At 44.5% G+C, this 24,246-nt stretch overlaps 1 protein-coding gene across 20 annotated transcripts in view; it reads right to left on the bottom strand.

The window, feature by feature from the left end:
* UBR5 (ubiquitin protein ligase E3 component n-recognin 5) overlaps positions 1-24,246 on the bottom strand; it is a 110,298-nt gene that overhangs the window by 62,258 nt on the left and 23,794 nt on the right. For 14 of the 20 annotated variants that reach the window (XM_068108490.2, XM_068108504.2, XM_068108493.2 and 11 more), the window contains 11 exons: positions 22,666-22,785; positions 22,327-22,437; positions 21,918-22,075; positions 19,288-19,405; positions 18,870-19,054; positions 18,631-18,743; positions 7,899-7,982; positions 6,881-6,993; positions 4,994-5,131; positions 4,615-4,726; positions 3,773-3,927 (listed from right to left, as the gene is read on the bottom strand). In XM_068108490.2, coding sequence (XP_067964591.1) covers positions 3,773-3,927; positions 4,615-4,726; positions 4,994-5,131; positions 6,881-6,993; positions 7,899-7,982; positions 18,631-18,743; positions 18,870-19,054; positions 19,288-19,405; positions 21,918-22,075; positions 22,327-22,437; positions 22,666-22,785 — 1,407 coding nt within the window. The remainder of the gene's footprint in view (positions 1-3,772; positions 3,928-4,614; positions 4,727-4,993; positions 5,132-6,880; positions 6,994-7,898; positions 7,983-18,630; positions 18,744-18,869; positions 19,055-19,287; positions 19,406-21,917; positions 22,076-22,326; positions 22,438-22,665; positions 22,786-24,246) is intronic. The other 6 variants (XM_068108503.2, XM_078773102.1, XM_068108498.2 and 3 more) reach the window with 3 other exon arrangements.

The following is a 24,246-nucleotide window of genomic DNA, read 5'->3' as shown; positions in this document are numbered from 1 at the left end:
TGAGTGGAGGAGACAACACCGCTCCAGGATCCCAGCGACCCGGGGATAGAAAAGGTGAGCTGAACAACAGGGAGGCCTGCAAATGAGAGAGAAAGTGTTGAATAATAGACTGAGGACAATAGTCCGAACGTCGGGCATCAAGAAGCACAGATGTGCATTGGCCCGGAGCCACGAGCCCAGACGTTATTAAGCCTGTTCTCTCCCTCTCTCTCGACAAGACAACTGCTGCCATCCATCACCACCCGTGCAAGCATCACTTGGGGCAAGGTTCTCCGTCTTGTGATCTATCCTTATTTTTCATGTGCCTTGTGATCTATCCCTATTTTTGTGTGTCCCTTGTGATCTATCCCTATTTTTGTGTGTCCCTTGTGATCTATCCCTATTTTTGTGTGTCCCTTGTGATCTATCCATATTTTTGTGTGTCCCTTGTGATCTATCCCTATGTTTGTGTCCCTTGTGATCTTTCCCTATTTTTGTGTGTCCCTTGTGATCTATCCCTATTTTTGTGTGTCCCTTGTGATCTATCCCTATTTTTGTGTCCCTTGTGATCTATCCCTATTTTTGTGTGTCCCTTGTGATCTATCCCTATTTTTGTGTGTCCCTTGTGATCTATCCCTATTTTTGTGTGTCCCTTGTGATCTATCCCTATTTTTGTGTGTCCCTTGTGATCTATCCCTATTTTTGTGTGTCCCTTGTGATCTATCCCTATTTTTGTGTTTCCCTTGTGATCTATCCCTATTTTTGTGTTTCCCTTGTGATCTATCCCTATTTTTGTGTGTCCCTTGTGATCTATCCCTATTTTTGTGTGTCCCTTGTGATCTATCCCTATTTTTGTGTGGCCCTTGTGATCTATCCCTATTTTTGTGTGTCCCTTGTGATCTATCCCTATTTTTGTGTGTCCCTTGTGATCTATCCCTATTTTTGTGTTTCCCTTGTGATCTATCCCTATTTTTGTGTGTCCCTTGTGATCTATACCTATTTTTGTGTTTCCCTTGTGATCTATCCCTATTTTTGTGTTTCCCTTGTGATCTATACCTATTTTTGTGTTTCCCTTGTGATCTATCCCTATTTTTGTGTTTCCCTTGTGATCTATACCTATTTTTGTGTTTCCCTTGTGATCTATCCCTATTTTTGTGTGTCCCTTGTGATCTATTCCTATTTTTGTGTTTCCCTTGTGATCTATCCCTATTTTTGTGTGTCCCTTGTGATCTATCCCTATTTTTGTGTGTCCCTTGTGATCTATCCCTATTTTTGTGTGTCCCTTGTGATCTATCCCTATTTTTGTGTTTCCCTTGTGATCTATCCCTATTTTTGTGTTTCCCTTGTGATCTATACCTATTTTTGTGTTTCCCTTGTGATCTATTCCTATTTTTGTGTTTCCCTTGTGATCTATCCCTATTTTTGTGTGTCCCTTGTGATCTATCCCTATTTTTGTGTTTCCCTTGTGATCTATCCCTATTTTTGTGTGTCCCTTGTGATCTATCCCTATTTTTGTGTGTCCCTTGTGATCTATCCCTATTTTTGTGTGTCCCTTGTGATCTATCCCTATTTTTGTGTGTCCCTTGTGATCTATCCCTATTTTTGTGTTTCCCTTGTGATCTATACCTATTTTTGTGTTTCCCTTGTGATCTATCCCTATTTTTGTGTGTCCCTTGTGATCTATCCCTATTTTTGTGTTTCCCTTGTGATCTATCCCTATTTTTGTGTTTCCCTTGTGATCTATACCTATTTTTGTGTTTCCCTTGTGATCTATCCCTATTTTTGTGTGTCCCTTGTGATCTATCCCTATTTTTGTGTGTCCCTTGTGATCTATCCCTATTTTTGTGTTTCCCTTGTGATCTATCCCTATTTTTGTGTGTCCCTTGTGATCTATCCCTATTTTTGTGTGTCCCTTGTGATCTATCCCTATTTTTGTGTTTCCCTTGTGATCTATCCCTATTTTTGTGTTTCCCTTGTGATCTATCCCTATTTTTGTGTGTCCCTTGTGATCTATCCCTATTTTTGTGTTTCCCTTGTGATCTATCCCTATTTTTGTGTTTCCCTTGTGATCTATCCCTATTTTTGTGTTTCCCTTGTGATCTATCCCTATTTTTGTGTTTCCCTTGTGATCTATCCCTATTTTTGTGTGTCCCTTGTGATCTATTCCTATTTTTGTGTTTCCCTTGTGATCTATCCCTATTTTTGTGTGTCCCTTGTGATCTATCCCTATTTTTGTGTGTCCCTTGTGATCTATCCCTATTTTTGTGTTTCCCTTGTGATCTATCCCTATTTTTGTGTTTCCCTTGTGATCTATCCCTATTTTTGTGTTTCCCTTGTGATCTATCCCTATTTTTGTGTTTCCCTTGTGATCTATCCCTATTTTTGTGTTTCCCTTGTGATCTATCCCTATTTTTGTGTGTCCCTTGTGATCTATCCCTATTTTTGTGTTTCCCTTGTGATCTATCCCTATTTTTGTGTGTCCCTTGTGATCTATCCCTATTTTTGTGTTTCCCTTGTGATCTATCCCTATTTTTGTGTTTCCCTTGTGATCTATCCCTATTTTTGTGTTTCCCTTGTGATCTATCCCTATTTTTGTGTTTCCCTTGTGATCTATCCCTATTTTTCACGCGTGTGTGCGATTTGGCCATGAGATATTTCACGCAAGCCATCTAGATCTTGTGAGCGTGGGAGAAATCAATATTAGAGAAACTATTGCTATTGCTGTGGTTTGCTTCTTGTTCTCCCTCCACTCCCCCCTCATTCCTCTAATAAATGCCACTTTTCCCATAGGAATGTTGTGTCAGCAAAATAGGAACAGTAATTAATGACATGGGTCAGACCACGGGCTGTATAAATTGGCATGAAAAGTCCTCGTTAGGAGGTTTTAAAATGCAACGATTCGCCCAGGTGTAATCGTTCGGCCCCCATCCTTGATGGGTAAACTTGTTGTAAACAACAGATCTCGTTAAGAGTTTCTGTACATCAGAAACCTAAGTAAAGATCGGTTTGGCTTTCCCAGTGGGCGGTATCAGAGGACCATCCTTCAGTAAATTGGTGACTGCTGAGGTGGAAGACTTGACCACGTGCCCAACCACGATCAACCGTAACATTGGTAGTCATGACTGGGATCAGAATCCTGGTCTGAACCTGTCAACCATTACAGTATTATTGACACATTCCTATTTATATTACATCCCATTCTGAACAGGGCCTAATAATTTAAGCATCTTTGAGAAGCAGGAAGCGAAAGATAGAGTCCAAATTCGATCTCTTGGTGTTTGCAATGTAATGTATACCTTTGCGTTTGCAGACATTGAATTTTAAAAACCATCTTACTCAGTAAAATAAAAATCCTGGGGCTGGGTTCCTTATTTATAATCTCGGAATACCTATTTGTCTGTTCTTTACTACCCATTTAGGCTGATATATCACAAGTGGCAAAAGCCCTGGTTATCATGTTCGTTCTTGTTTGTCTTCTATGCACTCCAGAACCACTGGACAGTATGAATTGAAAAATGGTGGTTGTACTTGAGGAGTGCCTGGGAAGGTTTGGGGAGGGTGAGGAGGGGAGTAAAAATAATTAAAAGTCCCAAGGGTTAATGTTGGGTGGAGCACCCCAATTCACTCCATGTAAATAAGAATTGTACGATGCCACCTGGCAGAAGCTGGTATTATAAGTCAAAATAAAATGCGCCACAAACATCATAAAAGTGAAAAAGTAACTCGTCTGTAATGGCCGGTTCTTTGCTCGTCGAATGCAATACAAGTAACAAAGGTGGCCGAATGCATGTACCTGTCCTGCCGTGTAGATAGCAATGTTGCTGGCGTCATGGCCAAGGAATGCAAGGCTAGTTGTAGGGAAGCTATTTTCTTGCTCAGGTTTGCAAGAAGCCAAGTCAAAGACACAGTAACGCACACAGTTACCAGTTTTCAGGATGGTGTGAATGCCTGCAACATACAGACGAACTCTAGTGAGGTACGGCCTGACTTGAGAAAAGTCAACTGGTACTTCAGACAAAAACAAAAATAGAAGAAAAAATAAAAAGACGATCTCGACTCCACGCACGATGAATGAATGTATGTATGTATGTATGTATGTATGTATGTATGTATGTATGTATGTATGTATGTATATATATATATATATATAAATTAATTATTAGATTAATGAACAGGATTGAATAATTAAATTGATATATGTGGGAAAATTACATGCCCAGACCGGGAATCGAACCCAGATCCTCTGGAAAACCCCACCAGTACTCTGCCATCTGAGCTATTTGGGTGATCCTGACTGAGCATGCAATTTTCCCACATATATGATTGCCACTCCCTTTCCGTCAATGCTTCAGGGGGCACTCACTGCCAACCATAGGAGCCCCAACGGCCTGAACACGAGAGGGTCTTCCTCCAATGGGGGGGGGGGGGGGGGGGGGTGGTGGTTTCCAGCACGGGTGTCGAATATGTATATATATATATATATGTGTGTGTGCGCGCGCGCACGCACGCACGCACGCACACACACACACACCCCACCTCCGGCCTCCCATTCCCTGCACCTCACCCAATCATTAAACTTAATGATGCAGACCCTTGCCCATGTAAGCCTCCCCTTTGCCATTCTCCCATCCTCACCTTTGGCATCGACATTCAGTGCAAGAATCTCTGCTTTCTCTGGGACGCAAATTTTCTTGGGTGACCGTTGAAAACAATCTGGCACCTTGGGCGCACCACCACTTTTCACAACCTTTACCATCAACAAGAGAAGTCAAGATGCAAGACAGCACTCACAGTGGGAACCACAGATGAAGAGAAACAGAAAAATTGCACAAACGTTTCAACTCTGTGGCATCAAAATCTAGAATATGTCTGCATTTCAAAGTGGCAAGCATTATGCAGATGACGATTACAAATGCACCTGTGCATCATGAAAAAATGAATTTTGATGTTTCGGAGCAAAAGGTAGGGAGTATTGAAGCAATGTGCCACCAATATAAGCACACATTGCCATTACCTGCAATTCATCAATCCGGAGGAGACGGCAGTCCTGCAAGAGAGATGTCGGATCAAGGTCTGTTCCAGCGACCGAGACCCCGGGTGCTGCTACACTTGGAAAACGTACGGCAACATAGGCCCCATCTACCTTCAGAACCTAAAAAGACGCATTACATGGGTAGGAGCAATGAGTTCCGATCAGCCGTATGCAATTGGAAAAAATAACAATAGGAACTATCGATTTACAAAGAATAGAGACGTTGTTATGCAAATGCCACATCGTCAAGTTGTGGTAAACATGATGCAATAAAAGCTTTATCACATGTGAAGTTGAGAAAAGACTGCGAATCAGTTAGGCTTTGTAATAATAGCAGTGGCATCAGCACGTGTTGGTTTAATCAGGGATGCCGGAGCGGTAAAAGGGCAAGGGGGCAGAATTTATTTTGGGGGGGCTGAGGGGGGGGAGGAAAACCTCCCCTTTATCGATTTAGTGTAGAAGATAAATATCTGGAAATGAACACAGCAGTTACACATTGAAGAGGAAATTGAGGCCTTAAATCAAACTAAAACGTGGCATAAAAATTAAACATAGATAATGGTGCTCGCGATCAAAACGGAAGTGCTCCAGTCACTGATGCACGTGCACACCAAAAGGTCCCAAAGAGTGATCACGCCCACGCGCGGTAAGATTATCATTCATTTTTTTGTCGCGGCTCATTGAAGAGCTAGGACTGGTACAGTGAACGAATCAGGACGCACCAGGAGAAAAGCAACAGTAGAGGGAGGGGGAAACACCAATAGCAATAGGAACTATCGATAGGAATAGGAACTCGGCTCTCTGCTCACCTTCACTCTTTCATTCCTCTTCTCTCCCGCCTCTGGAACAAACTCCCTCACTCCCTTCAATCCCACTCCTCCCTCCAGGTCTTTAAAACAGCTGTTCACCACCATCTCTTATCTTCCCCCATCCAAAACCTTGATCTTTTCTACCCCCGCTAATTCACCCCAGATCCACCTTGTTTGAAATTCCAACTTCTTTCCTGGAAGTCCTGGCAGTGTCCATATGTTTTATACCTCTCCCACCGCCCCCTTCCCATGCCCCCCCCCCCCCCCCCAAAGCCCTCGCCCTCTCTCAGATCTCTCGATGTCTCCATGTCTCTCGGTCCCTGCTCTCAAATGTTGTGTTTGTGTCCTTCCCCCTCTCTCCCCATCTTGTCTACCGCTCCCGATGTTATATGTTTTATGTGTCGGTTTGTCTTTTTGTGTGATTAATGTTTGCTCTTTCACGAGCCTCGATCTTGTATACAAAAAAAAAAAAAAAAAAAAAAAAAAAAAAAAGCAGAGTTGAAGGCCAAGATGTCCAAAGTAATTATGGCAGCTGTAGGCGTCATTCGCTGCCAGGATACGTGCGCTGTATTATCAAAGTGAAAATTGACTAAATACAGGACAAATTGGAATCCGTGAATCCTTTTAAGGAAATTTTGAGGTCTGCCTCAAAGGCTCCAAAAGACTTGAGGACAGAATTATTGACAGCCCAAGGATATAAAATCATTTTAGAAACCCCTCACACTCTGAGGTTCAGCAATGTTGTCACACCTTTTCAGACATTCACATGATCAGGCACTTTCTGGCATCAGATCAGGCACCCCCATTACCCCCCTCCCTCCCGCCATTACTGGCAAAAGGTAGGATGGGCAATTACCCCACCCATTCCCCCCTCGCTCAGGCATCTCTGGGTGAAACACCTCACTTTTAGGCCTAAACATCCATCACAATATGCAAACCAATTATGAATGCGAGTAATGGCACAGTGGAATTGCTAAATAAGTAATAGAGTAAAGAAGACAGTAAGTGGTTTGATACAGAGAGAGAGAGAGAGAGAGAGAGAGAAAACTTCAACAAAGACCTTTCCCACAGAGACGCTTTTCACATCTTCCACAAAGACAACATCTTTCAATGGCCACTGCTCTTCATTGTGTTTTTCTTCTTCGCGCGTACCCAGCAATGGGCGTTTGCGTTCTGCACCCCACACAAAATAAAAGAAAGTCTCATCATACTCAAAGGCACAATAATCGCACATTCTGCAAAAACATGAAGAGATCAAAAACTACCAGGCAAATTTTCATCGTATCTCCAAATAAATGCTGTATGTAGGACATAGTCCTGTCTCAATGTCCTGTTTAAGCTTAATTCCAAGATTTTTAAATTTTGCTTTTGGTCTATTATACACCATTGGGACCAAGCACAGACAACAGGTTAATCTACCAACTCTGGAATGGAAAAAGCATCTTGTTAATTGCATCAATTATGGGACAAGTTTTGAGAACATTTTTCCCCATCTCTCATTCACATCATTCAAATCACCATTTATTATAATGGAAGGCTGTGGGAGGTGGAGGGGTGGGGAGGAGGTGGGGATTACTCTTCTTATACTGTGTGTGCAAGGGGGAAGGACAGTGGGTGCAAAATTGCGAGCATCAATTAAGGCCATAAATATGGGGACATCTACATATTATGTATGTAAAGTGGGGAAGTTGGAAAGGGCATAAAATGAGAAAAGGGAAATTGAAGAACAAAGATGGAAGGAAGGAAGGAGAGGGAAAGAAGAGGAGCAAGAGAAAAAGGGAAAGAGAAGGGCAGAAGCTCAGTCGATAGTGTATTTGCCATCGACCTGTCTAGTACGGGGTTCAATCCTCGATGTGGTTGGATTTGATCAAAATTGCGATTACGATTCAGCACCAGCAGGGGGCACTGTACCTCAGCAAGCTGTTCTTCAGTTGGTGACATAAACCTGACTATCTAATCTGCATTTAGCTACTGTAAATGAGGTCAAATATTCCATGGTACCTTTCAAAAAGAGGCCATTTTGTGCTAATACCCTGGCTAAAGTCCCTGCTTGGAGTTAGCTGCATAATTAGTACTACCTGTATGGAGTAGGTGGGAGTGCTGGGGTGTGGATATGGCACAGGCATGATGGGCCAATTGGCCTCCTCCTGTTCCAAAGTTTCCTTGCAACGAGAGAGCAGTAAAGGAAGGGGGAAGGAAGGGGAATGTAAGGACCATATGGAGGAGGAAGGATGGGGGTTCCTAGATGGCACCTTATGTTGACTAAAGATTTAGTGAAATAAGTTATAATACAAGCATTTCCACTGCAGCAACGACCAGGCCGGTTGGGTAGGTTGACCATTTTCTAGCAATAAAAGATAGCCATGGCAGTAGGATATAAATGACAGTGCTGGACCAGGACTTTTTGACCCCTAATATCAAACTTGACCTTTTGACCTACCCAAGATGATGTAATCATATAACCTTCATAACTATTTTTTCAAATAGTCAAAAAACCCATCTTCATTAAATAAAAAGGATACATGGCCCACACAGTCTTTAAGACTATCAAATAGATAATATACAGGGTTTCCATAAAGTCCTTTTGCAACATTGAACTTTTATATATTTTGATGTACACATTATAGAAACAAACTATAAATGGTGCATAAAAGCATAATTCAGTTGTACTCCATATAGTTAAAATTTTAAGGCCTTAACATAAGGTCGAAAAAAATATATTGCTGGTCTCTGGTCAGACCAAAGTTCCAGAATTGATGCGGCTTTTTTTTTTCTTTTGTTTTTTTGAAAAGCTTGGATTGCACATATAAAGGTGTTGTTTTTTGTGTCCTCACGCCTTGCGGTCCCGTCCTCCTCATCTTCCGTGGCGCCGTCCAGAGAGAAATTAAAGACAGCCAATGGGACTGGTAGACCTTTTTGTAAATAATGAACACAAGCCTAAGTTATTTTAAAATGTATTTATTCTGAAAATCATTAGGTTCTTCAAGCATATTATAGACTGCAATTTCGTTCTCGAGATCGCCTCGCCGTACCGTCAAACATTCCAATGCGTCGATCGCATCAACACTGCACATGCGCAAGTGGTCTAACAGGCCGATGGTCTCCCACGATCTCTTCTCCCAGTCCACCAGATTATTACAGACACTGACAACTTCATGACAAACGACATAGGATCCAGGCCTAACTAACGAGACCACCCACAGCTCTCTAGGCCTTCTGGTTGCTTCACACGAACCCGACAAAGAACGTCTTCGTTTCAATAAATGACAATATCCAACCGATTGGATTCATGACGGCACGGCACACAAAACTACTCATATCTTTGGAACGGCTGTTTGGATTTGGACAAACTAAACGAAGTTTCGTAGGGGAGAACCGTGTGCGAACGTCGATACCAATGACGACCCTCACAGACCCGCATTTCCCGAGATAGCGCGCCGGCCCGGCAAAACAGGCACGCGCTGTTGTAGGTACCGTTGAAAATTAAAAAAAAAAAAAATTGTTGACGCGCAGGGTCAAAATCGATGCGCGCGCTGACCAGAGACCAGAAATATTTTTTTCTCGGCCTAACCTCCATTTTGTAAAATATCGTTCAATTCGATTTTCCAACTTATTGAAAACATTCTCCATTTGCTGCTGAGTAATTTCAAGAATTGCATTTGAGATTATGGACCAAACTTCATCCAAATAATGTGGTTTTGACGAGTAAGTAACAATTTTATATAGCCCCATAAAATGTAGTCCAATGGGGACAGGTCAGGCGAACAAAGTGGCTGAGCAATTGATCCATGTCCACTGATCCACTTCCTGGGAACACATTCAACAACTGTCGCACATTCAAAGCATAGTGGCAGGAATCCTCATCTTGCTGGTACATGGTGAGGTGTGTAAGACTTGATCATCGTAGTTCAGGAACCAAATGCGGTGTGGTGGAAAATGGCAACGAATCAAGAAACCCAGGGCAATTGCAGATTCAACAATAGCAATAGCTACAACATTATCAACAAAACTTGATGAAATAGAGCAGCACTAGGTAGAGAGCATACCTCCACCAACCAGGCTGAACAGTTTGTTTTGTATTCCACCGGATTGGCCTGATAGACCTGAACAAAAATCAAATCGGTTGTTCTCGTCACCTAACCAGCTCAACCACCAAGTTTCATGCGAATTCGTCCACAACTTTTTGAGACATCGTGCTATATATATCTTTTTTTGCCCTATCACTCAATGGTGAAGAATCACTTTAAAAATTCTCGGATCCAGACCTTCACCAAAATCTAATAATTTCGTCCTCGTCACATACCCAACCTCTCCACCAAATGTCATCCGAATGCGTCCACAACTTTTTGAGATATCCTGTTCACAAACAAACAGGGTGAAAACATAACTTTCGGTGGTGGAGGTAATTATGCTTTCATGCACCATTTATAGTTTGTTTTTCCATGTAGACCGAGTTATAAAAGTTCAAACTTGCCCAAGGACTTTATGGACACCCTGTATACTAATTTAATTAAATCGCCAACCTCAAAACAGATAGGGTTTGTTCCATTTATTTTTTCTCCTTTAACTGACTTACTCAAAGGAATAAAAAAATTTATTCAAAGATAAAATCGTATAACAAGAACAAATTTATTCTCTTTAAACAAGAATAAAATGGCTGGTACTAAGTATTGTAAAACTTGTGGTCAGTACAGTAAAACCCCAACTGGAAAATGCCACGAATGTTGAACCCAAAAATGTTTCGGCATAGTTTCAAAAACAGGGTAGGTTTCCGGCAGTTCACGATTCATAGGGGAAAATTTTACAAACACGAATGCACATGATTACAGTTTCATTAAAAATGCTTACAAAAAAACAAAAAAAAAACAAGCGTTACGCCGAGGTCCCCCGTCGGTGACGTGATGTGAGTTGACAAAGTGGAAGACGCAGGAAACATGGAAGAGTCGATAAATTTGCGAGTGGGTTGGAGAGACACCCACACACCAGATTAGAAATTAGTAGTTCGTCTATTTTTCAAGATATTCCGCTCACAAAGTTCAGGCATATATGGTGGCGGCCATCTCGGATTTTGACGTGGCGACCCAATTTTCAATAGCGTTCTTCTTTTTAGCTTTTTTTTTCTTTTTTGTATACTGAATCGAGGCTCGTGAAAGATCTAGCATTTATTTCACAAACAAATCAACCAGACAAACAAAATATACAAAAAGAGGGAGCGGAAGACAAGATGGGGAGAGAAGGGGAAGCACACAACCACAACATTTGAGAGCAGGGAGAAGTGTGGGAGGGAGAGGGCTTGGGGGGAGGAGGCATGGGAAGGGGGGGGGGGAGGTATAAAACACAGGGGGACCGAAATTAGCGGGGGTAGAATAGATCAAAGTTTTGGATGGGGGAGGATAAGAGATGGTGGTGAACAGCTGTTTTAAAGACCTGGAGGGTGGAGTGGGATTGAAGAGAGTGAGGGAGTTTGTTCCAGAGGCGGGAGAAAAGAGGAATGAAGGAGTGAAGGTGAGCAGAGAGTCTTGATTTTGGCAGTTTAACCATAAGAGGGATGCAGGCAGATCTTGTGCGACCTGTAGGAATATTTGGGGGACAGAGCCCAGAGAGAGCTGGGGGGGCAAGGCCGGAGAGGAGTCGGTAGAAGACGGAAAGACCACCAACCTGCCTGCGATGAGTGAGTGAAAGGCCCTTGGAGTTAGCTTCATCGCGGGAGATTCCAATGATTCTGAACGCTTTGGTTTCAACAGCGTGAAGACGAGCTAGGTGTGAGGCAGGAGCACCAGACCAGAGGGGAGAGCAGTATTCCATAGAGCTGCGGATGAAAGCCTTGTAAGTGGTGAGGAGCTCAGGTGTACCAAGGAAGGACTTCGCACGACGGAGGATGCCCAGTCGGCGAATGGCTTTGGAGGACAGATTTGAAATGTGGTTTTCCCAGGAAAGATCATGGCAGATAGTGAGACCCAAAAGCCTGAGTGACAGAACTTCTTGGAGAGGATTATTCAGAAAGTGGATGGGAGGGTTGTCCAGTCGGTCTTTTCGGAGAGACATCGTAAGAGTGAGATTTGTCAGGATTGAAAGACATGTTCCATTTGTTTGCCCAGTCTGATTTTGTCCAGGTCTGCAGAGAGTGAGGAGGCTGTAGACTGCCGATCTGAGGGATGAGGAATGGAGCGACAGAGAGTAGAGTCGTCAGCAAAGAGATAGAGAGGATTTTCAACAGTCCGAGAGATCATTGATGAAGACCAGAAAAAGCACAGGGCCCAGAACACTGCCTTGGGGAACTCCAGCCTGAACAGGAAGAGGAGATGAGAGAAACCCATTCAGGGCCACACGTTGACTACGACCAGAGAGGAAGTCCGCCAGCCATGCGTGGAGATTTCCATGGATACCAAAGGCGGAGAGTTTGGTGAGCAGAGCGGGGTGCCAGACCGTATCGAAGGCACGTGAAATGTCAAGGGAGACAGCTCTAATTTCCTGTTTGGCGTTGAGGACCTCCATCCATTGTTGAGACAGCAGAAGCAGCATGTCCAGAGTTGAGTGACCTGGTCTGAAACCAAATTGATGGTCAGAGATCAAGCCATTGGAGAAGAGGAAAGATTTCATATCTGAAGCAATGATGGATTCCATGACTTTGCTGATAATTGGGAGAAGGCTGATTGGTCTGTAGTTGCTAGGATCTGTTTTTGCACCTTCTTTGTGCAAAGCGGTGATGTTGGCTGATTTCCAAGCAGATGGCAGATGACCTTGAGCAAAAGAGAGGGTGAAGAGAACAGAAAGAGGGAGTGAAAGAGCGGAAGAACATGATTTTAGGACACGTGGGCTGATGCCGTCAGGACCAGTTGCAGAATCAGAGTCGAGGGTTGACAAACTTTTCCACCTTGTCAGGAGGAAAGGACACAGAGTCCAGGAGCAGCTGGGTACGACTGGGTACGGTGGGTACAGAGAGGGATGGGTTTGGGACACAAGATTTAGAGGCAAACACAGAGTTGCGGCATTCAGCTTTTTCACGTGCGGAATCAGCCGTGCAGCCGTTTGAGGTGAGGGAGGGGATGGGGGGGGAACAAACACCAGAAACAGATTTGACCAGACGCCACCAGGATTTGGAAGAGGGAGACAGATAAGAGAGTTCGGTCTTGAGAACGGAGAGATATTGTTTCCTGGCTCTCCTGAGGGTGGACACACACTTGTTTCGGGCTTTGTGAAAGGAAATGAGATTTCCTTCCGTTGGATTTGCTTTCCAGGAGACGAAAGCAAGTTGTTTCTGGGCAACAGCCTCACCACAAGATTCCGTGTACCATGGACGGGAGGAAGGGTATGACAACTGAAGACGAGATGGGATAAATCTGTGCATGAGAGAGAGCAATTTACTTTGAAAGAATTCCCAGGATGAGTTGATGTCAGAGGTGGTAGAGATGGGAGACCAGTCCAGATGATTGATGGCTGCTTGAAGACCGTGCCAGTTGGCCCGAGTGAAATGCCAGAGTCGTCGACGCTGAGGAGGCTCTCTGAGAATGGTCAGAGAGATGTCCACTTTAACAAGCACATGATCAGATGAGCCGATTGGAGCAGAAGAAGAGCAGCAGACATTTTCAGGGAAGTTAGTCATAACCAAGTCCAGAAGAGAAGATGCTCCATTGACTGAGATCCGGGTCGGGAAATTGACAGATTGTGTCAGTCGCAGTGAGTCGCCGAAGTCCTTTGCTGAAGAGCCATGGCTGGTGAGAGAGGTACCCACACCCAGCCAACTGGCATGGTGACTGTTGAAATCACCACATATGAGGAAGAGAGAGTTGGGATGGGTAGATAGAAGTTGGTCCATATTATCAGACAGCGAGATGTAGATGGAGTCATCACTGTTTGGTGGACGGTACAACACACATATGAACAAAAGGTGGGAGCGAAGGGGAAGCCGTAGCCAAAGGTATTCCTGGGGGTGAGGTGGAGAGAGGGCAGTGGAGGGCGAGTGAGGAAGAGAGTTTTCTATAAAGATAGCAACCCCACCTCCAGGACGAGGCTCAGGTCTATCATACCGGTTCAGACATACATGGCGGCGGCCATCTTGGATTTTGACGTGGCGACCCAATTTTCAATAGCTTTCTTCCTTATGCCGAGATACACCCACACACCAAATTAGAAGTTGGTACTTCGCTTATTTTTCCAAGATATTTCGCTCACAAAGTTCAGACATATATATGGTGGCGGCCATCTTGGATTTTGATGTGGCGCCCCAATTTTCAATAGCGTTCTTCCTTATGCCGAGATAAACCCACACACCAAATTAGAAGTTGGTACTTCGCTTATTTTTCAAGATATTCATCTCACAAGGTTCAGACATACATGGCGGTGGCCATCTTGGATTTTGACGTGGCGACCCAATTTTCAATAGCGTTCTTCCTTATGCCTAGATACACCCACACACCAGATTAGAAGTTGGTACTTCGCTTATTTCTCAAGATATTCATCTTACAAGTTTCAGACATACATGGCATCAGACATACATGGCGGCGGCCATCTTGGATTTTTGACGTGGGTTGCACCCACACACCAAATTCGAATGCGGTCCTTCGCTTATGCACGCACGCACGCCCGCAAGCAAACACGCACGCACGCACGCACACACGGACGGAGGGGAAAACCATAGTCCCCCTTTCGCTCCGCTGTGCGACGGGGGACAATTAGAAGCAAGGTTTAAGGTTAATTTGCCCTGTGGCCATCCCCAACATTAATAACAACCGGCCAAGCAAAACATCAGCCGGATAGTATTCACGCTCTATGGACACGATACAGTGAAGACCCGCCCAGGAGAGGCGGAGCTACAGTGGTACGATGAGTGGGGGAAACATGGCCGGCAGGCCACACCCGCCCCCACCCCCCCCCCCCCCCATCCCAACCCACCCTCCTCTGAGTGACGCAGCTGGATGATGCAAGTAGAAAGGGATGAGCTGGCAGTTCGGGGAAGAAGCTTGGACATTTTATTTTCTGAGGAGAGCATTTTTCTGTGGCGATAGTGAGGAGGCTTTGGCTGCTGGGCTCTTCGGGGAGCTGAAGGCCACGCTGTCCTTCCCCACGCAAAGGATTGGAAACTTTGAGAGACCAGAGAGAAAGAGGGCCGTCTACGCCACTCGCCTCGGTACCAGGCGCCCTTGGTGTTCAATGATGCCACCATCTTTCCGAGCTTCCCGCCCGGGTGGCTGCGGGCTTCGACAGCCGCCGACCATACCAGAGTATCCATATTGTGGCCAGCTAAGTGCTGGAGGGGGATTTTCATTTTATTACTTTTCCCTGTGTGCATGTTTGTGTCCATAAGGAGGTACCTCAATTTAGCAGCAATTTAGCAGCAAGAGCCCAGCAATTATTTACCTCAGCAATTATTTTCGTTATTTTCATTCCGTGCCTTATTTTCTTGTAAATAATTATTGTTACATTTTCGTTGTCATGTTCTTGGTTGGGTTTCAGAATAAACCCGTGTGTTCGTGAAGTTAAATGCTTTGTGTCTCTTGCATCCCACACGCATGTAACCGCCAAATTGGAGATCGCCTCGGGAGTTAAAACTGGCTCGGTTCATCCGTCCAAGGCTGGTGATAACTAGCTGCAGGCACGACAATATTGATAACACATGTACCACATTCAAAATACGGGGACAAGCTAAATACCACTCAGGAGTGATCAATGTTTAATTCTGTCATCCACAAAGTGATATCGGTAGTGTTTTGTCTCCGTGCTTGCTGTGGTTGAGCGATTGCCGCGTGAGGACATTCTCACAAGAATCCTACTATATTAAACAAGGCTCTATGCATTCACATCTGAAAATCGTAGAAAAAAAAAAGAAACGGCTGGCTCGATCTCCACCAAATATTGCATACGTGTTGGTAGTACCCAGGGTCAGGTCAGGTCAGGTCATGGGCAACCTACTCCTCCTCCCCCACCACCACCACCCCCACCACCCACCCCACCTGCACCCATGTGAGGAGATCGGACCGAGATGACTAGCCTGCTCCTTAAGATATTTATTCAGTTGTCCAATAATGAATTAAAGAAGTTGCAGGAAAGCTTCATTGCTTTTAAAGATGGTTTAACACCAAACTTCTTGCAACTTCATCAGACCCATCAGCCTGCTCCCAATTATCAGCAAAGTCATGGAATCCATCACTGCTTCAGATATTATATCCTTCCTCTTCTCCAATGGTTTGATCTCTGATCATCAATTTGGATTCAGACCAGGTCATTCCAGTATGGACATGCTGCTTCTGCTGTCTTCAACAATGAATGGAGGTCCTCAATGAATGAATGAATGAATGAATGATCGTTTTAAGGCCATTTTTCCCCGCGAGAGCGGGTGATAGCCTTGCGGGCCCCACGACAATCATGGTTCCCTGTTTGAAGCAATGTTTTTTATGGCCAGATGCCCTTCCTGACACCAACCCTTAGTTGCCTCTTACAATGTGCAGGGATACGGTGTACCTATTCTAAATTGGGGTACACACCGGGATCATTCATCCCAGCAAGCTGGTACTCAATTTGCCGACCTCGGAAGGATGACAGGCTGAATCAACCCCCCTGGCGTTAATTCAACAATTGACCGGGATTCGAACTCGGGATCCTCGGATCCCAAGCCGGCACCCTAACCACTAGGCCAACACCAGGATTCAATGCCAAACAGGAAATCAGAGCAGTCTCCCTTGACATATCTCTTGCCTTCGATAGGGTCTGGCACTCTGCCTTGCTCATCAAACTCTCCTCTTATGGTATCCATGGAAATCTACACGCATGGAGAGTGGCTTGTGGAGTTCCTCTCCTGTCGTAGTCAACGTGTGGCTCTAAATGCAATTCTCTCATCTCCTCTTCCTGTCCAGGCTGGAGTTCCCAAAGGCAGTGTTCTGTGCCATGTGCTTTTTCTGGTCTTCATCAATGATCTCTCTGGCTCTCTGTAAAATCCTATCTCTTTGCTGATGACTCCACCCTCTGCAGCTCTGCTCCATATCTCATCCCTCAGACTGGCAGGCAACAGCCTCTTCACTCTCTGCAGACAAATCACAAACTGGTCAAATAAGTGGAACATGTCTTTCAATCCTGACAAATCTCACACTCCCACTATGTCTCTCCAAAAAGACCACCTGGAAAACCCTCCAATCTAATTTCTCAACAATCTTCTTGAAGAACTTCTGTCACTCAAGCTTTTGGGTCTCACTACCTGCCATGATCTTTCCTGGAAAACCACATTGCCAAGCTAGCCTCCATAGCCAGTCGCTGACTGGACATCCTCCGTCGCGCTAAGTCCTTCATTGGCACTACTGAGCTCCTCACCAAATACAAAGCTTTCATCGGCAGCTTGGAGTACTGCTCTCCCCTCTGGGCTGGTGCACCTGCCTCACACCCAGCTTGGCTACCCCCGTTTAACCTCGACGTGGCTATCTTTTCTACCACCGTTTATCCACACCAAATCCACCTCCTTCAAATTCCTTTCTCTTTCTCTCATTTCCTCACCCTGTCAAGGCTGGAGTGCCCCAAAGAAGTGTTCTGGGCCCCCATCCTATTCCTGACCTTCATCATCAATCTCGCTGACTCTCTGCAAAATCCTCTTTGCTGATAATTGCACCCACTCCCGTAACATCACTCATCCTTCAAAAAGGCACACAGCAGCCTCTTCCCTCTTCGCAAACCATGATAGAACCACAAGAGTTCAAATATTTGGAATATATATTTCAATCTTGACAAATCTCATACTCTCACTTTGTATTTATGCATGTCTACGTCTGTCTCTCTCCAAAAGGACCATCTGACAAACCATCTGACAAACATCTTCAATCTACTTTCTTAACAATCCCCTTGAAGAAGTTCAGTCACTCAAAGATTTGGGCCTCACGATGATGAGTTATGACCTTTCTTGCAGGTCGGCAGAGACGCCAAGGACGCTTTCAGTCCCCTTTCCGTCTTGCAGACCCTTTTCCACTCGGGGGGTGTCTTGGCTGACGTGTCATGCTGGCATATCTCTCGGTCTCTCTGCATCGCCCATGGGCCTCCCTCTCTCTCTGGCCACGATTGGCACCGCTGATCGCCTTTTATAGCCCAGATTCCTGACAAAAGGTCTGTCTGCATCGCTCTTGGGTCCCCTTGGCTCTCCCTCCCTCTGGCGCTGGCTGTGATTGGTGTGATTCACAAACTTTTATAGCCAGGCTCCCCCACAAATTCACGGAGAGGTCTCTCGCTTCGCCCCGAGTGTTCAGGATGTGCCCTTGCAGCACTGAGGTCGCACATGTGTAGGCGCCATTTACAAGAGCATGTCTGAGGGGTTGTACCTAGCCCAAATGGATACACCATTAGAGGTGCCATTGTATGGTGTGAAAGGACAACTGGGGAGATTTGAGACTTAAATACAGAGGCAAGATGGGGAGAAGAGACAGATACAAGGATGAGGATCTAGACATCCAATCATGGTCATTGTTAAATTGCGTTACAAACACTTATGGAAACACGTGAAAGGACGAGTTCGCCATTGGGGGTCAAAAGGTCAAGTGGTCCATAACTGTCATATCCTACTCAAGGCAAACTACAAACCTTGCCTTATGATTAAATATGGAAATATACAGTCCACTTGGGGAACAGTGTAATGGAAATTACCCACCCTTTTTCTGTTGGTGGCCTGCAAACAATAAAATCAAATAGTGGAATCTTGACTCACCTGGTCAGAACTGATCGCCTCATGCCAAGGTGAGCCAGATAGAGTATGGGTTAAACAAGCTGCTTTGTAGGCATTCATTTTGGTGCACGTGCCTACAGTGAGTGATAAGGGATAGCAAAATGGTGTATACGTACTGTAAGGCAAGGAAGCACTGCTTGCAATCGACGACGTGTCGCTGCAGGTGGATGCGGGAGATGGTGGTGGGCCCATGTCTGTCTTCACATTGTCCTGCTTTGGCTCCAGCCTGCTATGTGTAGTGTGAAAAAAATATAGAAATTTTAAAAGCATCAATTTCTCCTCTGCTTTATCAAACTTTGAACCCAAAACCACCTTCTTCTTTCCCTGTTATTCCAAGCCTCGTCCTCCAATATACCTGCTCTCCTGAGGCTTGCCTATGCGGTCAAGTGCCTTCACACCCTCTGGTGAGCAGAGGCGGAACCGAGAGCAGTCATTCATGTTCCAGACAGACTCTTGCAGAACGCCCACTTTGGGAACTCCTGAGCTCACCGAGAAGGCCACTGCACCTGCCTGATACACAGGGTTGTTCCGCATGCACACCTGTGGGGCAAAAGGTGAGAACAAATTTTCACTCGGGAATAAATTACATCACAATGGCTTTCAGTTATCTGAATATATTGGCAACACATTTGGACAATCGAAAAGCAAACGGGGTACTTTCATCAAACTAATTTTTCAATAAGTCAAAAATTAATTTGTTGTGGAAAGGGGTGAGGGGGAGGGGAAGAAGAGGTTGCCACAAATTCCACAAGTCCTCCCGTATGGTGTGCTACCTGTGTGCCAACTGTGATGTTCACTGAAGGAGTCGGTCCAGTCCCACCTTTTCCCTTTTTGCTTTTGGCCCTTGCTTTCTCCAGCAACTTTTTTCTCTGGCTGAATGGAACCACACCCCTGGAGAACAAAATATTTACGGTGACAACCTCAATGCCAATATGAACTGCATAACACATGGGTTTTTTTTCATGGTCTTTCACGCATACACTCAAAAAATAGGGGCAATACCCCTGGGCACTCACCTGGTAGAATAGCTCACATGGTAGAATACATCAGTATACTACACTGACTAAAGGTATTTTAAACCAATTTCAACGATTGCTGGAAGACAGGGCAGCATGTCGAATCAAGTTTCATCAAAATTGTATGTGTAGTTTCGGAGAAGAGAGCAAATACCTATTTTAGGGGGTAAAACCCACCACACAACATTAAACCCCGACTTTTTTATGCCGTGAACAAACGTTGATGCATCACGAGTGATGAAGATTGTGGTCAGGTTTCATTGAAATCGTGTGTGTAGTTTCAGAGGAGAGCGCAAATACCAATTTTGGGGTGGGGGGTGGGGAGGAGGGTCAAACCTGCACCCACTTTGACCCCCGGTAGACCCCCTTGGACTTCAATTTTCTTAGTGCCGTGAACAATCTTCGGTACAGCACAGGTGATGAAGGTTGTGGTGAAGTTTCATCTAAATATTGTGTGTAGTTTCAGATAAAAAAGCTAATTCCTATTTTGGGGTGTCAAACCTGGGTCCACTTTGACCCCCAGTAGATCCACTTAGACCCCGATTTTTTTTAGTGCCGTGAACAAACTTGAGTTGCAACACAACAAATATCATTTGTGCCAAGTTTGGTCACAATCCCATAAGCGGTTTTGGAGAAGTTGCAAGTGTTTATGGACTGAGGGACAGATGGACTGACGGATGGACGGATGGACGGATGGAAGAAGCGCCGTCGCATAAGCTCCCTGGAACTATGTTCCAGGTGAGCTAAAAATGTGAAATAGACTGTCAAAAGCTCGTCATAAGAGGGTTAACAAGCAACTTCACAAAAAATGTGTTTTACTATGAATAGAGAAAACAGTGAGGTTAAAATAAAAAGTAAAAAAAAAAAAAAAAAGGACAGGTGCTTGAGAGGGAAGAAACCAAATGCAATTATGGAGAGAGTAAAAACATGCATGCTTCAAATCACTTGACCGACGAAATGATGAGGAAAATCACATGACTGACAAAATAATGAGGAAAGAAATCACATGACCGAGGAAATAATGAGAAAAAGGAACCCATAATCGGGGTTTTTTTGGGGGGGGGGGAGTTTTTCTAAGGAAATATGCACAATGGATAGGTCATAGGTCCATTGGATTTCTCATCCAGCAGTTCTGGGTTCGATCCTTGATAAAGACTCAGTTGTTGAATGTCAATCTACATATTTCATCGTTTTTAATGTGAAGATGGCACAAGCTTGATGGGCTGAGTATCCTCCGCCTGTGTCTGTGTATCTGTGGACCCGCTTGGAGTTTGAAAAAAAGCACCTAAAGGACTCTCAGACTGTGAGAAACAAGATTCTGTGGGCTTTCACTGAGGAGAGGCTTCCGTCTGGCCACTCTGCCATAAAGCCCAGAACGGTGGAGTGTTGCAGTGATGGTTGTCCTTCTGGAAGTTTCTCCCATCTCCACACAGGATCTCTGGACCTCAGCCAGTGACCATCGGGTTCTTGGTCACCTCTCTTACCAAGGCCCTTCTCCCCCGATTGCTCAGTTTGGCCGGGGGGCCAGCTCTAGGAAGAGTCCTGGTTGTTCCAAACTTCTTCCATTTAAGAATAATGGAGGCCACTGTGCTCTTGGGAACCTTCAATGCAGCAGAAAAAATTTTTTAGGCTTCCCCAGATCTGTGCCTCGACACAATCATGTCTCTGAGCTCTGCAGGCAGTTCCTTCGACCTCATGGCTTGGTTTTTGCTCTGATATGCATTGTCAGCTGTGAGACCTTATGTAGACAGGTGTGTGCCTTTCCAAATCATGTCCAATCGATTGAATTTACGACAGGTGAACTCCAATCAAGGTGTATAAACATCTCAAAGATGATCAAGATAAATGGGAGGCGCCTGAGCTAAATTTCAAGTGTCATAGCAAAGGGTATGAATACTTATGTAAATGCGATATTTCAGTTTTTTCTTTTCAATAAATTTGCAAAACTTTCTAAAATCCTATTTTCTCTTTGTCATTATGGGGTATTGAGTGCAGATTGATGAGGGAAAAAAAGAATTTAAACGATTTCAGCAAAAGGCTGCAACATAACAAAATGTGAAAAAAGTGAAGGGGTCTGAATACTTTCTGAATGCACTGTAAGTGGTTAAAGTATTTGTTGTGATCTCTGATACCTTTGGTTCAAATCCTGTGTCGTTAATTAATTTAGCTGTGAAAACTCCTGGCGTTTCATGCAATGTTGGTGTTTTATACTAGCTTGGGTTTCCTCTTCTCTTCCTTCTCCTCTTTTCCTGTGCGTTCATTTCTTTGATGTTTGTCAAAGCACTCTCTCAGTAACACTCTCAGTTCGACCTTGCACTTCCATTAGCCTCACTCCTCTAAATAAATCTTTTGATAGTACTGTATATCGGAAGAACCAGCCAACTGACCACCAGAAGAGCTGCCCATTGTCAAGGCGCACACAGGTGTAGAGCGTGCAGCAGTGCAGCGCGGCCACGTGCTCTCCCTGCAGCTCAGGGAAGAGTTGGGCCGAATGCTCCAGCTTACTGACAACTGGGCTCAAGCTCTCATCCATCCATGTTGCAACCTGCTCCACACAGGAATGAAAAGGATCCAATGATTACCTATGCACATGATAGATGGACTCAGAATAGTAAAACAAAGACTTGAAAATAACACATTCCTTTGACCCGTGTAACCCTTCACCCTCTAAACCTCACAATCAAATTCTCCTCTCTGAACTTTAACCTTTCAACCCATTAAATTCCCATTATTGGCCTTGGTAAAATTGCCTTAGTAACAAATAGTTTGGCTTTTATCCCCAATTATTTCACAAACCTTCCCAGACTCCGTGGCCAGAGAGGCACGGATGCTGCATGTGGACAGCAGCACGACCACCTCACTGTTCAAACCCAGAGTTGCGGCTCGAGGATGGTGTAGCCCAGGGTTCTTAGAGGTTTGAAGGACAGAAAGGCTAATTATAAAAGCACGGTAAACAAGTCAACTTCAGAGCAAAGTGATTGGAGTGCACGTGTGGTAGAGACAGTGGATGCATGATGCTACAGTGCAAACTTACTGAATCAATACAATATTATCACTCGTATTGTCATTATGACTGTGCCAGATGCTGGTTTAAGCCGAATATAAGGAAAAGCTATTGTTTGTGCCAATGCAGACCTGTGTACTGCGGTAAGGCTCGGGTTCATTCCACTTCCATTGGTAGAGTTCACCTTTGCTGGAAACAGCCACAAGCTCAGAGTAGAGAGCACCGATGAGAACAAAGCGAGGAGACGCCTCCTACAGCCGTACAAACAACACACGATTTAATGACTGCATCTCACGTTCGATAAACAGTTCAGCTGAATAATAACAACGGCCTCAGTGTGACCATCCATATTGCTACATGATATTGAGATAACCAACCAGCTATACGGCCTGTGCTAAATTTATTACGTCAAAATGTACAACTTGACAACTAAAAGTGTTAAACGTATAGGTGTATATCCGTGTAAAGATAGCTTTATCATGGTGTTTCTCCAAGGCCGCTTCTAACAACAAAAGTAACAACACTAAAGATAATAGCAAAATAGTAATGTTATTACAACACAATATTAATACTGACAAGTCAGGAGATGACGATGGTTCACGAGCGAGCGGTATTCAATGACAAAGGACGGACTATAACCGAAACAGGCCCAGAAATGTCAAAACGAAGGTTACTGACCTTGAAATGAGTTAGAAAATAATGTATAATCAGTTATGAGGTTAGTTAGCTTCACAACACCGAAAATTCGGTGAAAAATGAAATGAAAAAAATATATTGAAAAAAAAAGAAAAAAGAAATGAAAAATCGAGCTCCGTGGGGCTGGACACGACATTGGCCTAACCAAATATCGAAACCCCCGTCAGATTCCACCAAACCCCTCGGAGAAGATGTAGCTTGAACTCGATTACCCCCTAAAAAGACATCTTTTTCAGGCGTGGCTCCACCCACAATGGGCGCAATACGCCCACTCTAGGCAGGACACAACTAGATCATGATATCAACCTCCCACCCAAGTTTCAGCAAGATCGGATGATATCATCGGGTAGTTATGCTGCGGACAGACAGACGCACACACATGACGAATATAGTGGTCACTTGATAACTCGTGAACCAATTATAAACCACAAACATGATTGATTACCTTTTTAAACAGTCACTACTGCTGTTTAACACGAAACTGAAAGGGAGGAAACCCGGTGTGTGTTCAGTTACCAAGCAGCCAGTTCGCGCTTGCCAAGCCAGCAGTTCCTTATCAACCGTTTGGAAATGAGTGCTTGCTTGAATGCTTAATCCACTTGGCAAACTCTCCACAAGAAACCTGGTACACCCCTGATGTTCTTGAGGCCTGACCCTAGATCTACTGAAATTATATACCCCAGAGAGGAATGACCCTTTCCTGCCGCTCCCGTAGAGAACACCCGGAGAGGAATGACCCTTTCCTGCCGCTCCCGTAGAGAACGGGTGTACTCGTGAAACAAAAAAGACCTGAAATCGACATCTTCAATATACTTACTGTACCTATACAAGTGCAAGTTGCACAACTGTCTTTACGAGGTGAACATCATAACCACTGCACGTATAATGCTGAATGACACCTCATTTAAGAGCTCTTGGGTCTAAACAGTGCATGTGGAGGTTTATGAATATTGATATTCAGGAAATTTCGAGTTATGTGCATTTTTGTTGAGCACACGGGTGGTGTATAGACTCAG

This window comes from Myxine glutinosa, chromosome 2, assembly GCF_964187855.1.
Source record: "Myxine glutinosa chromosome 2, kmMyxGlut1.1, whole genome shotgun sequence".
Taxonomy (NCBI): Eukaryota; Metazoa; Chordata; class Myxini; order Myxiniformes; family Myxinidae; genus Myxine; species Myxine glutinosa.
This window is presented reverse-complemented; position numbering and strand designations above follow the sequence as displayed.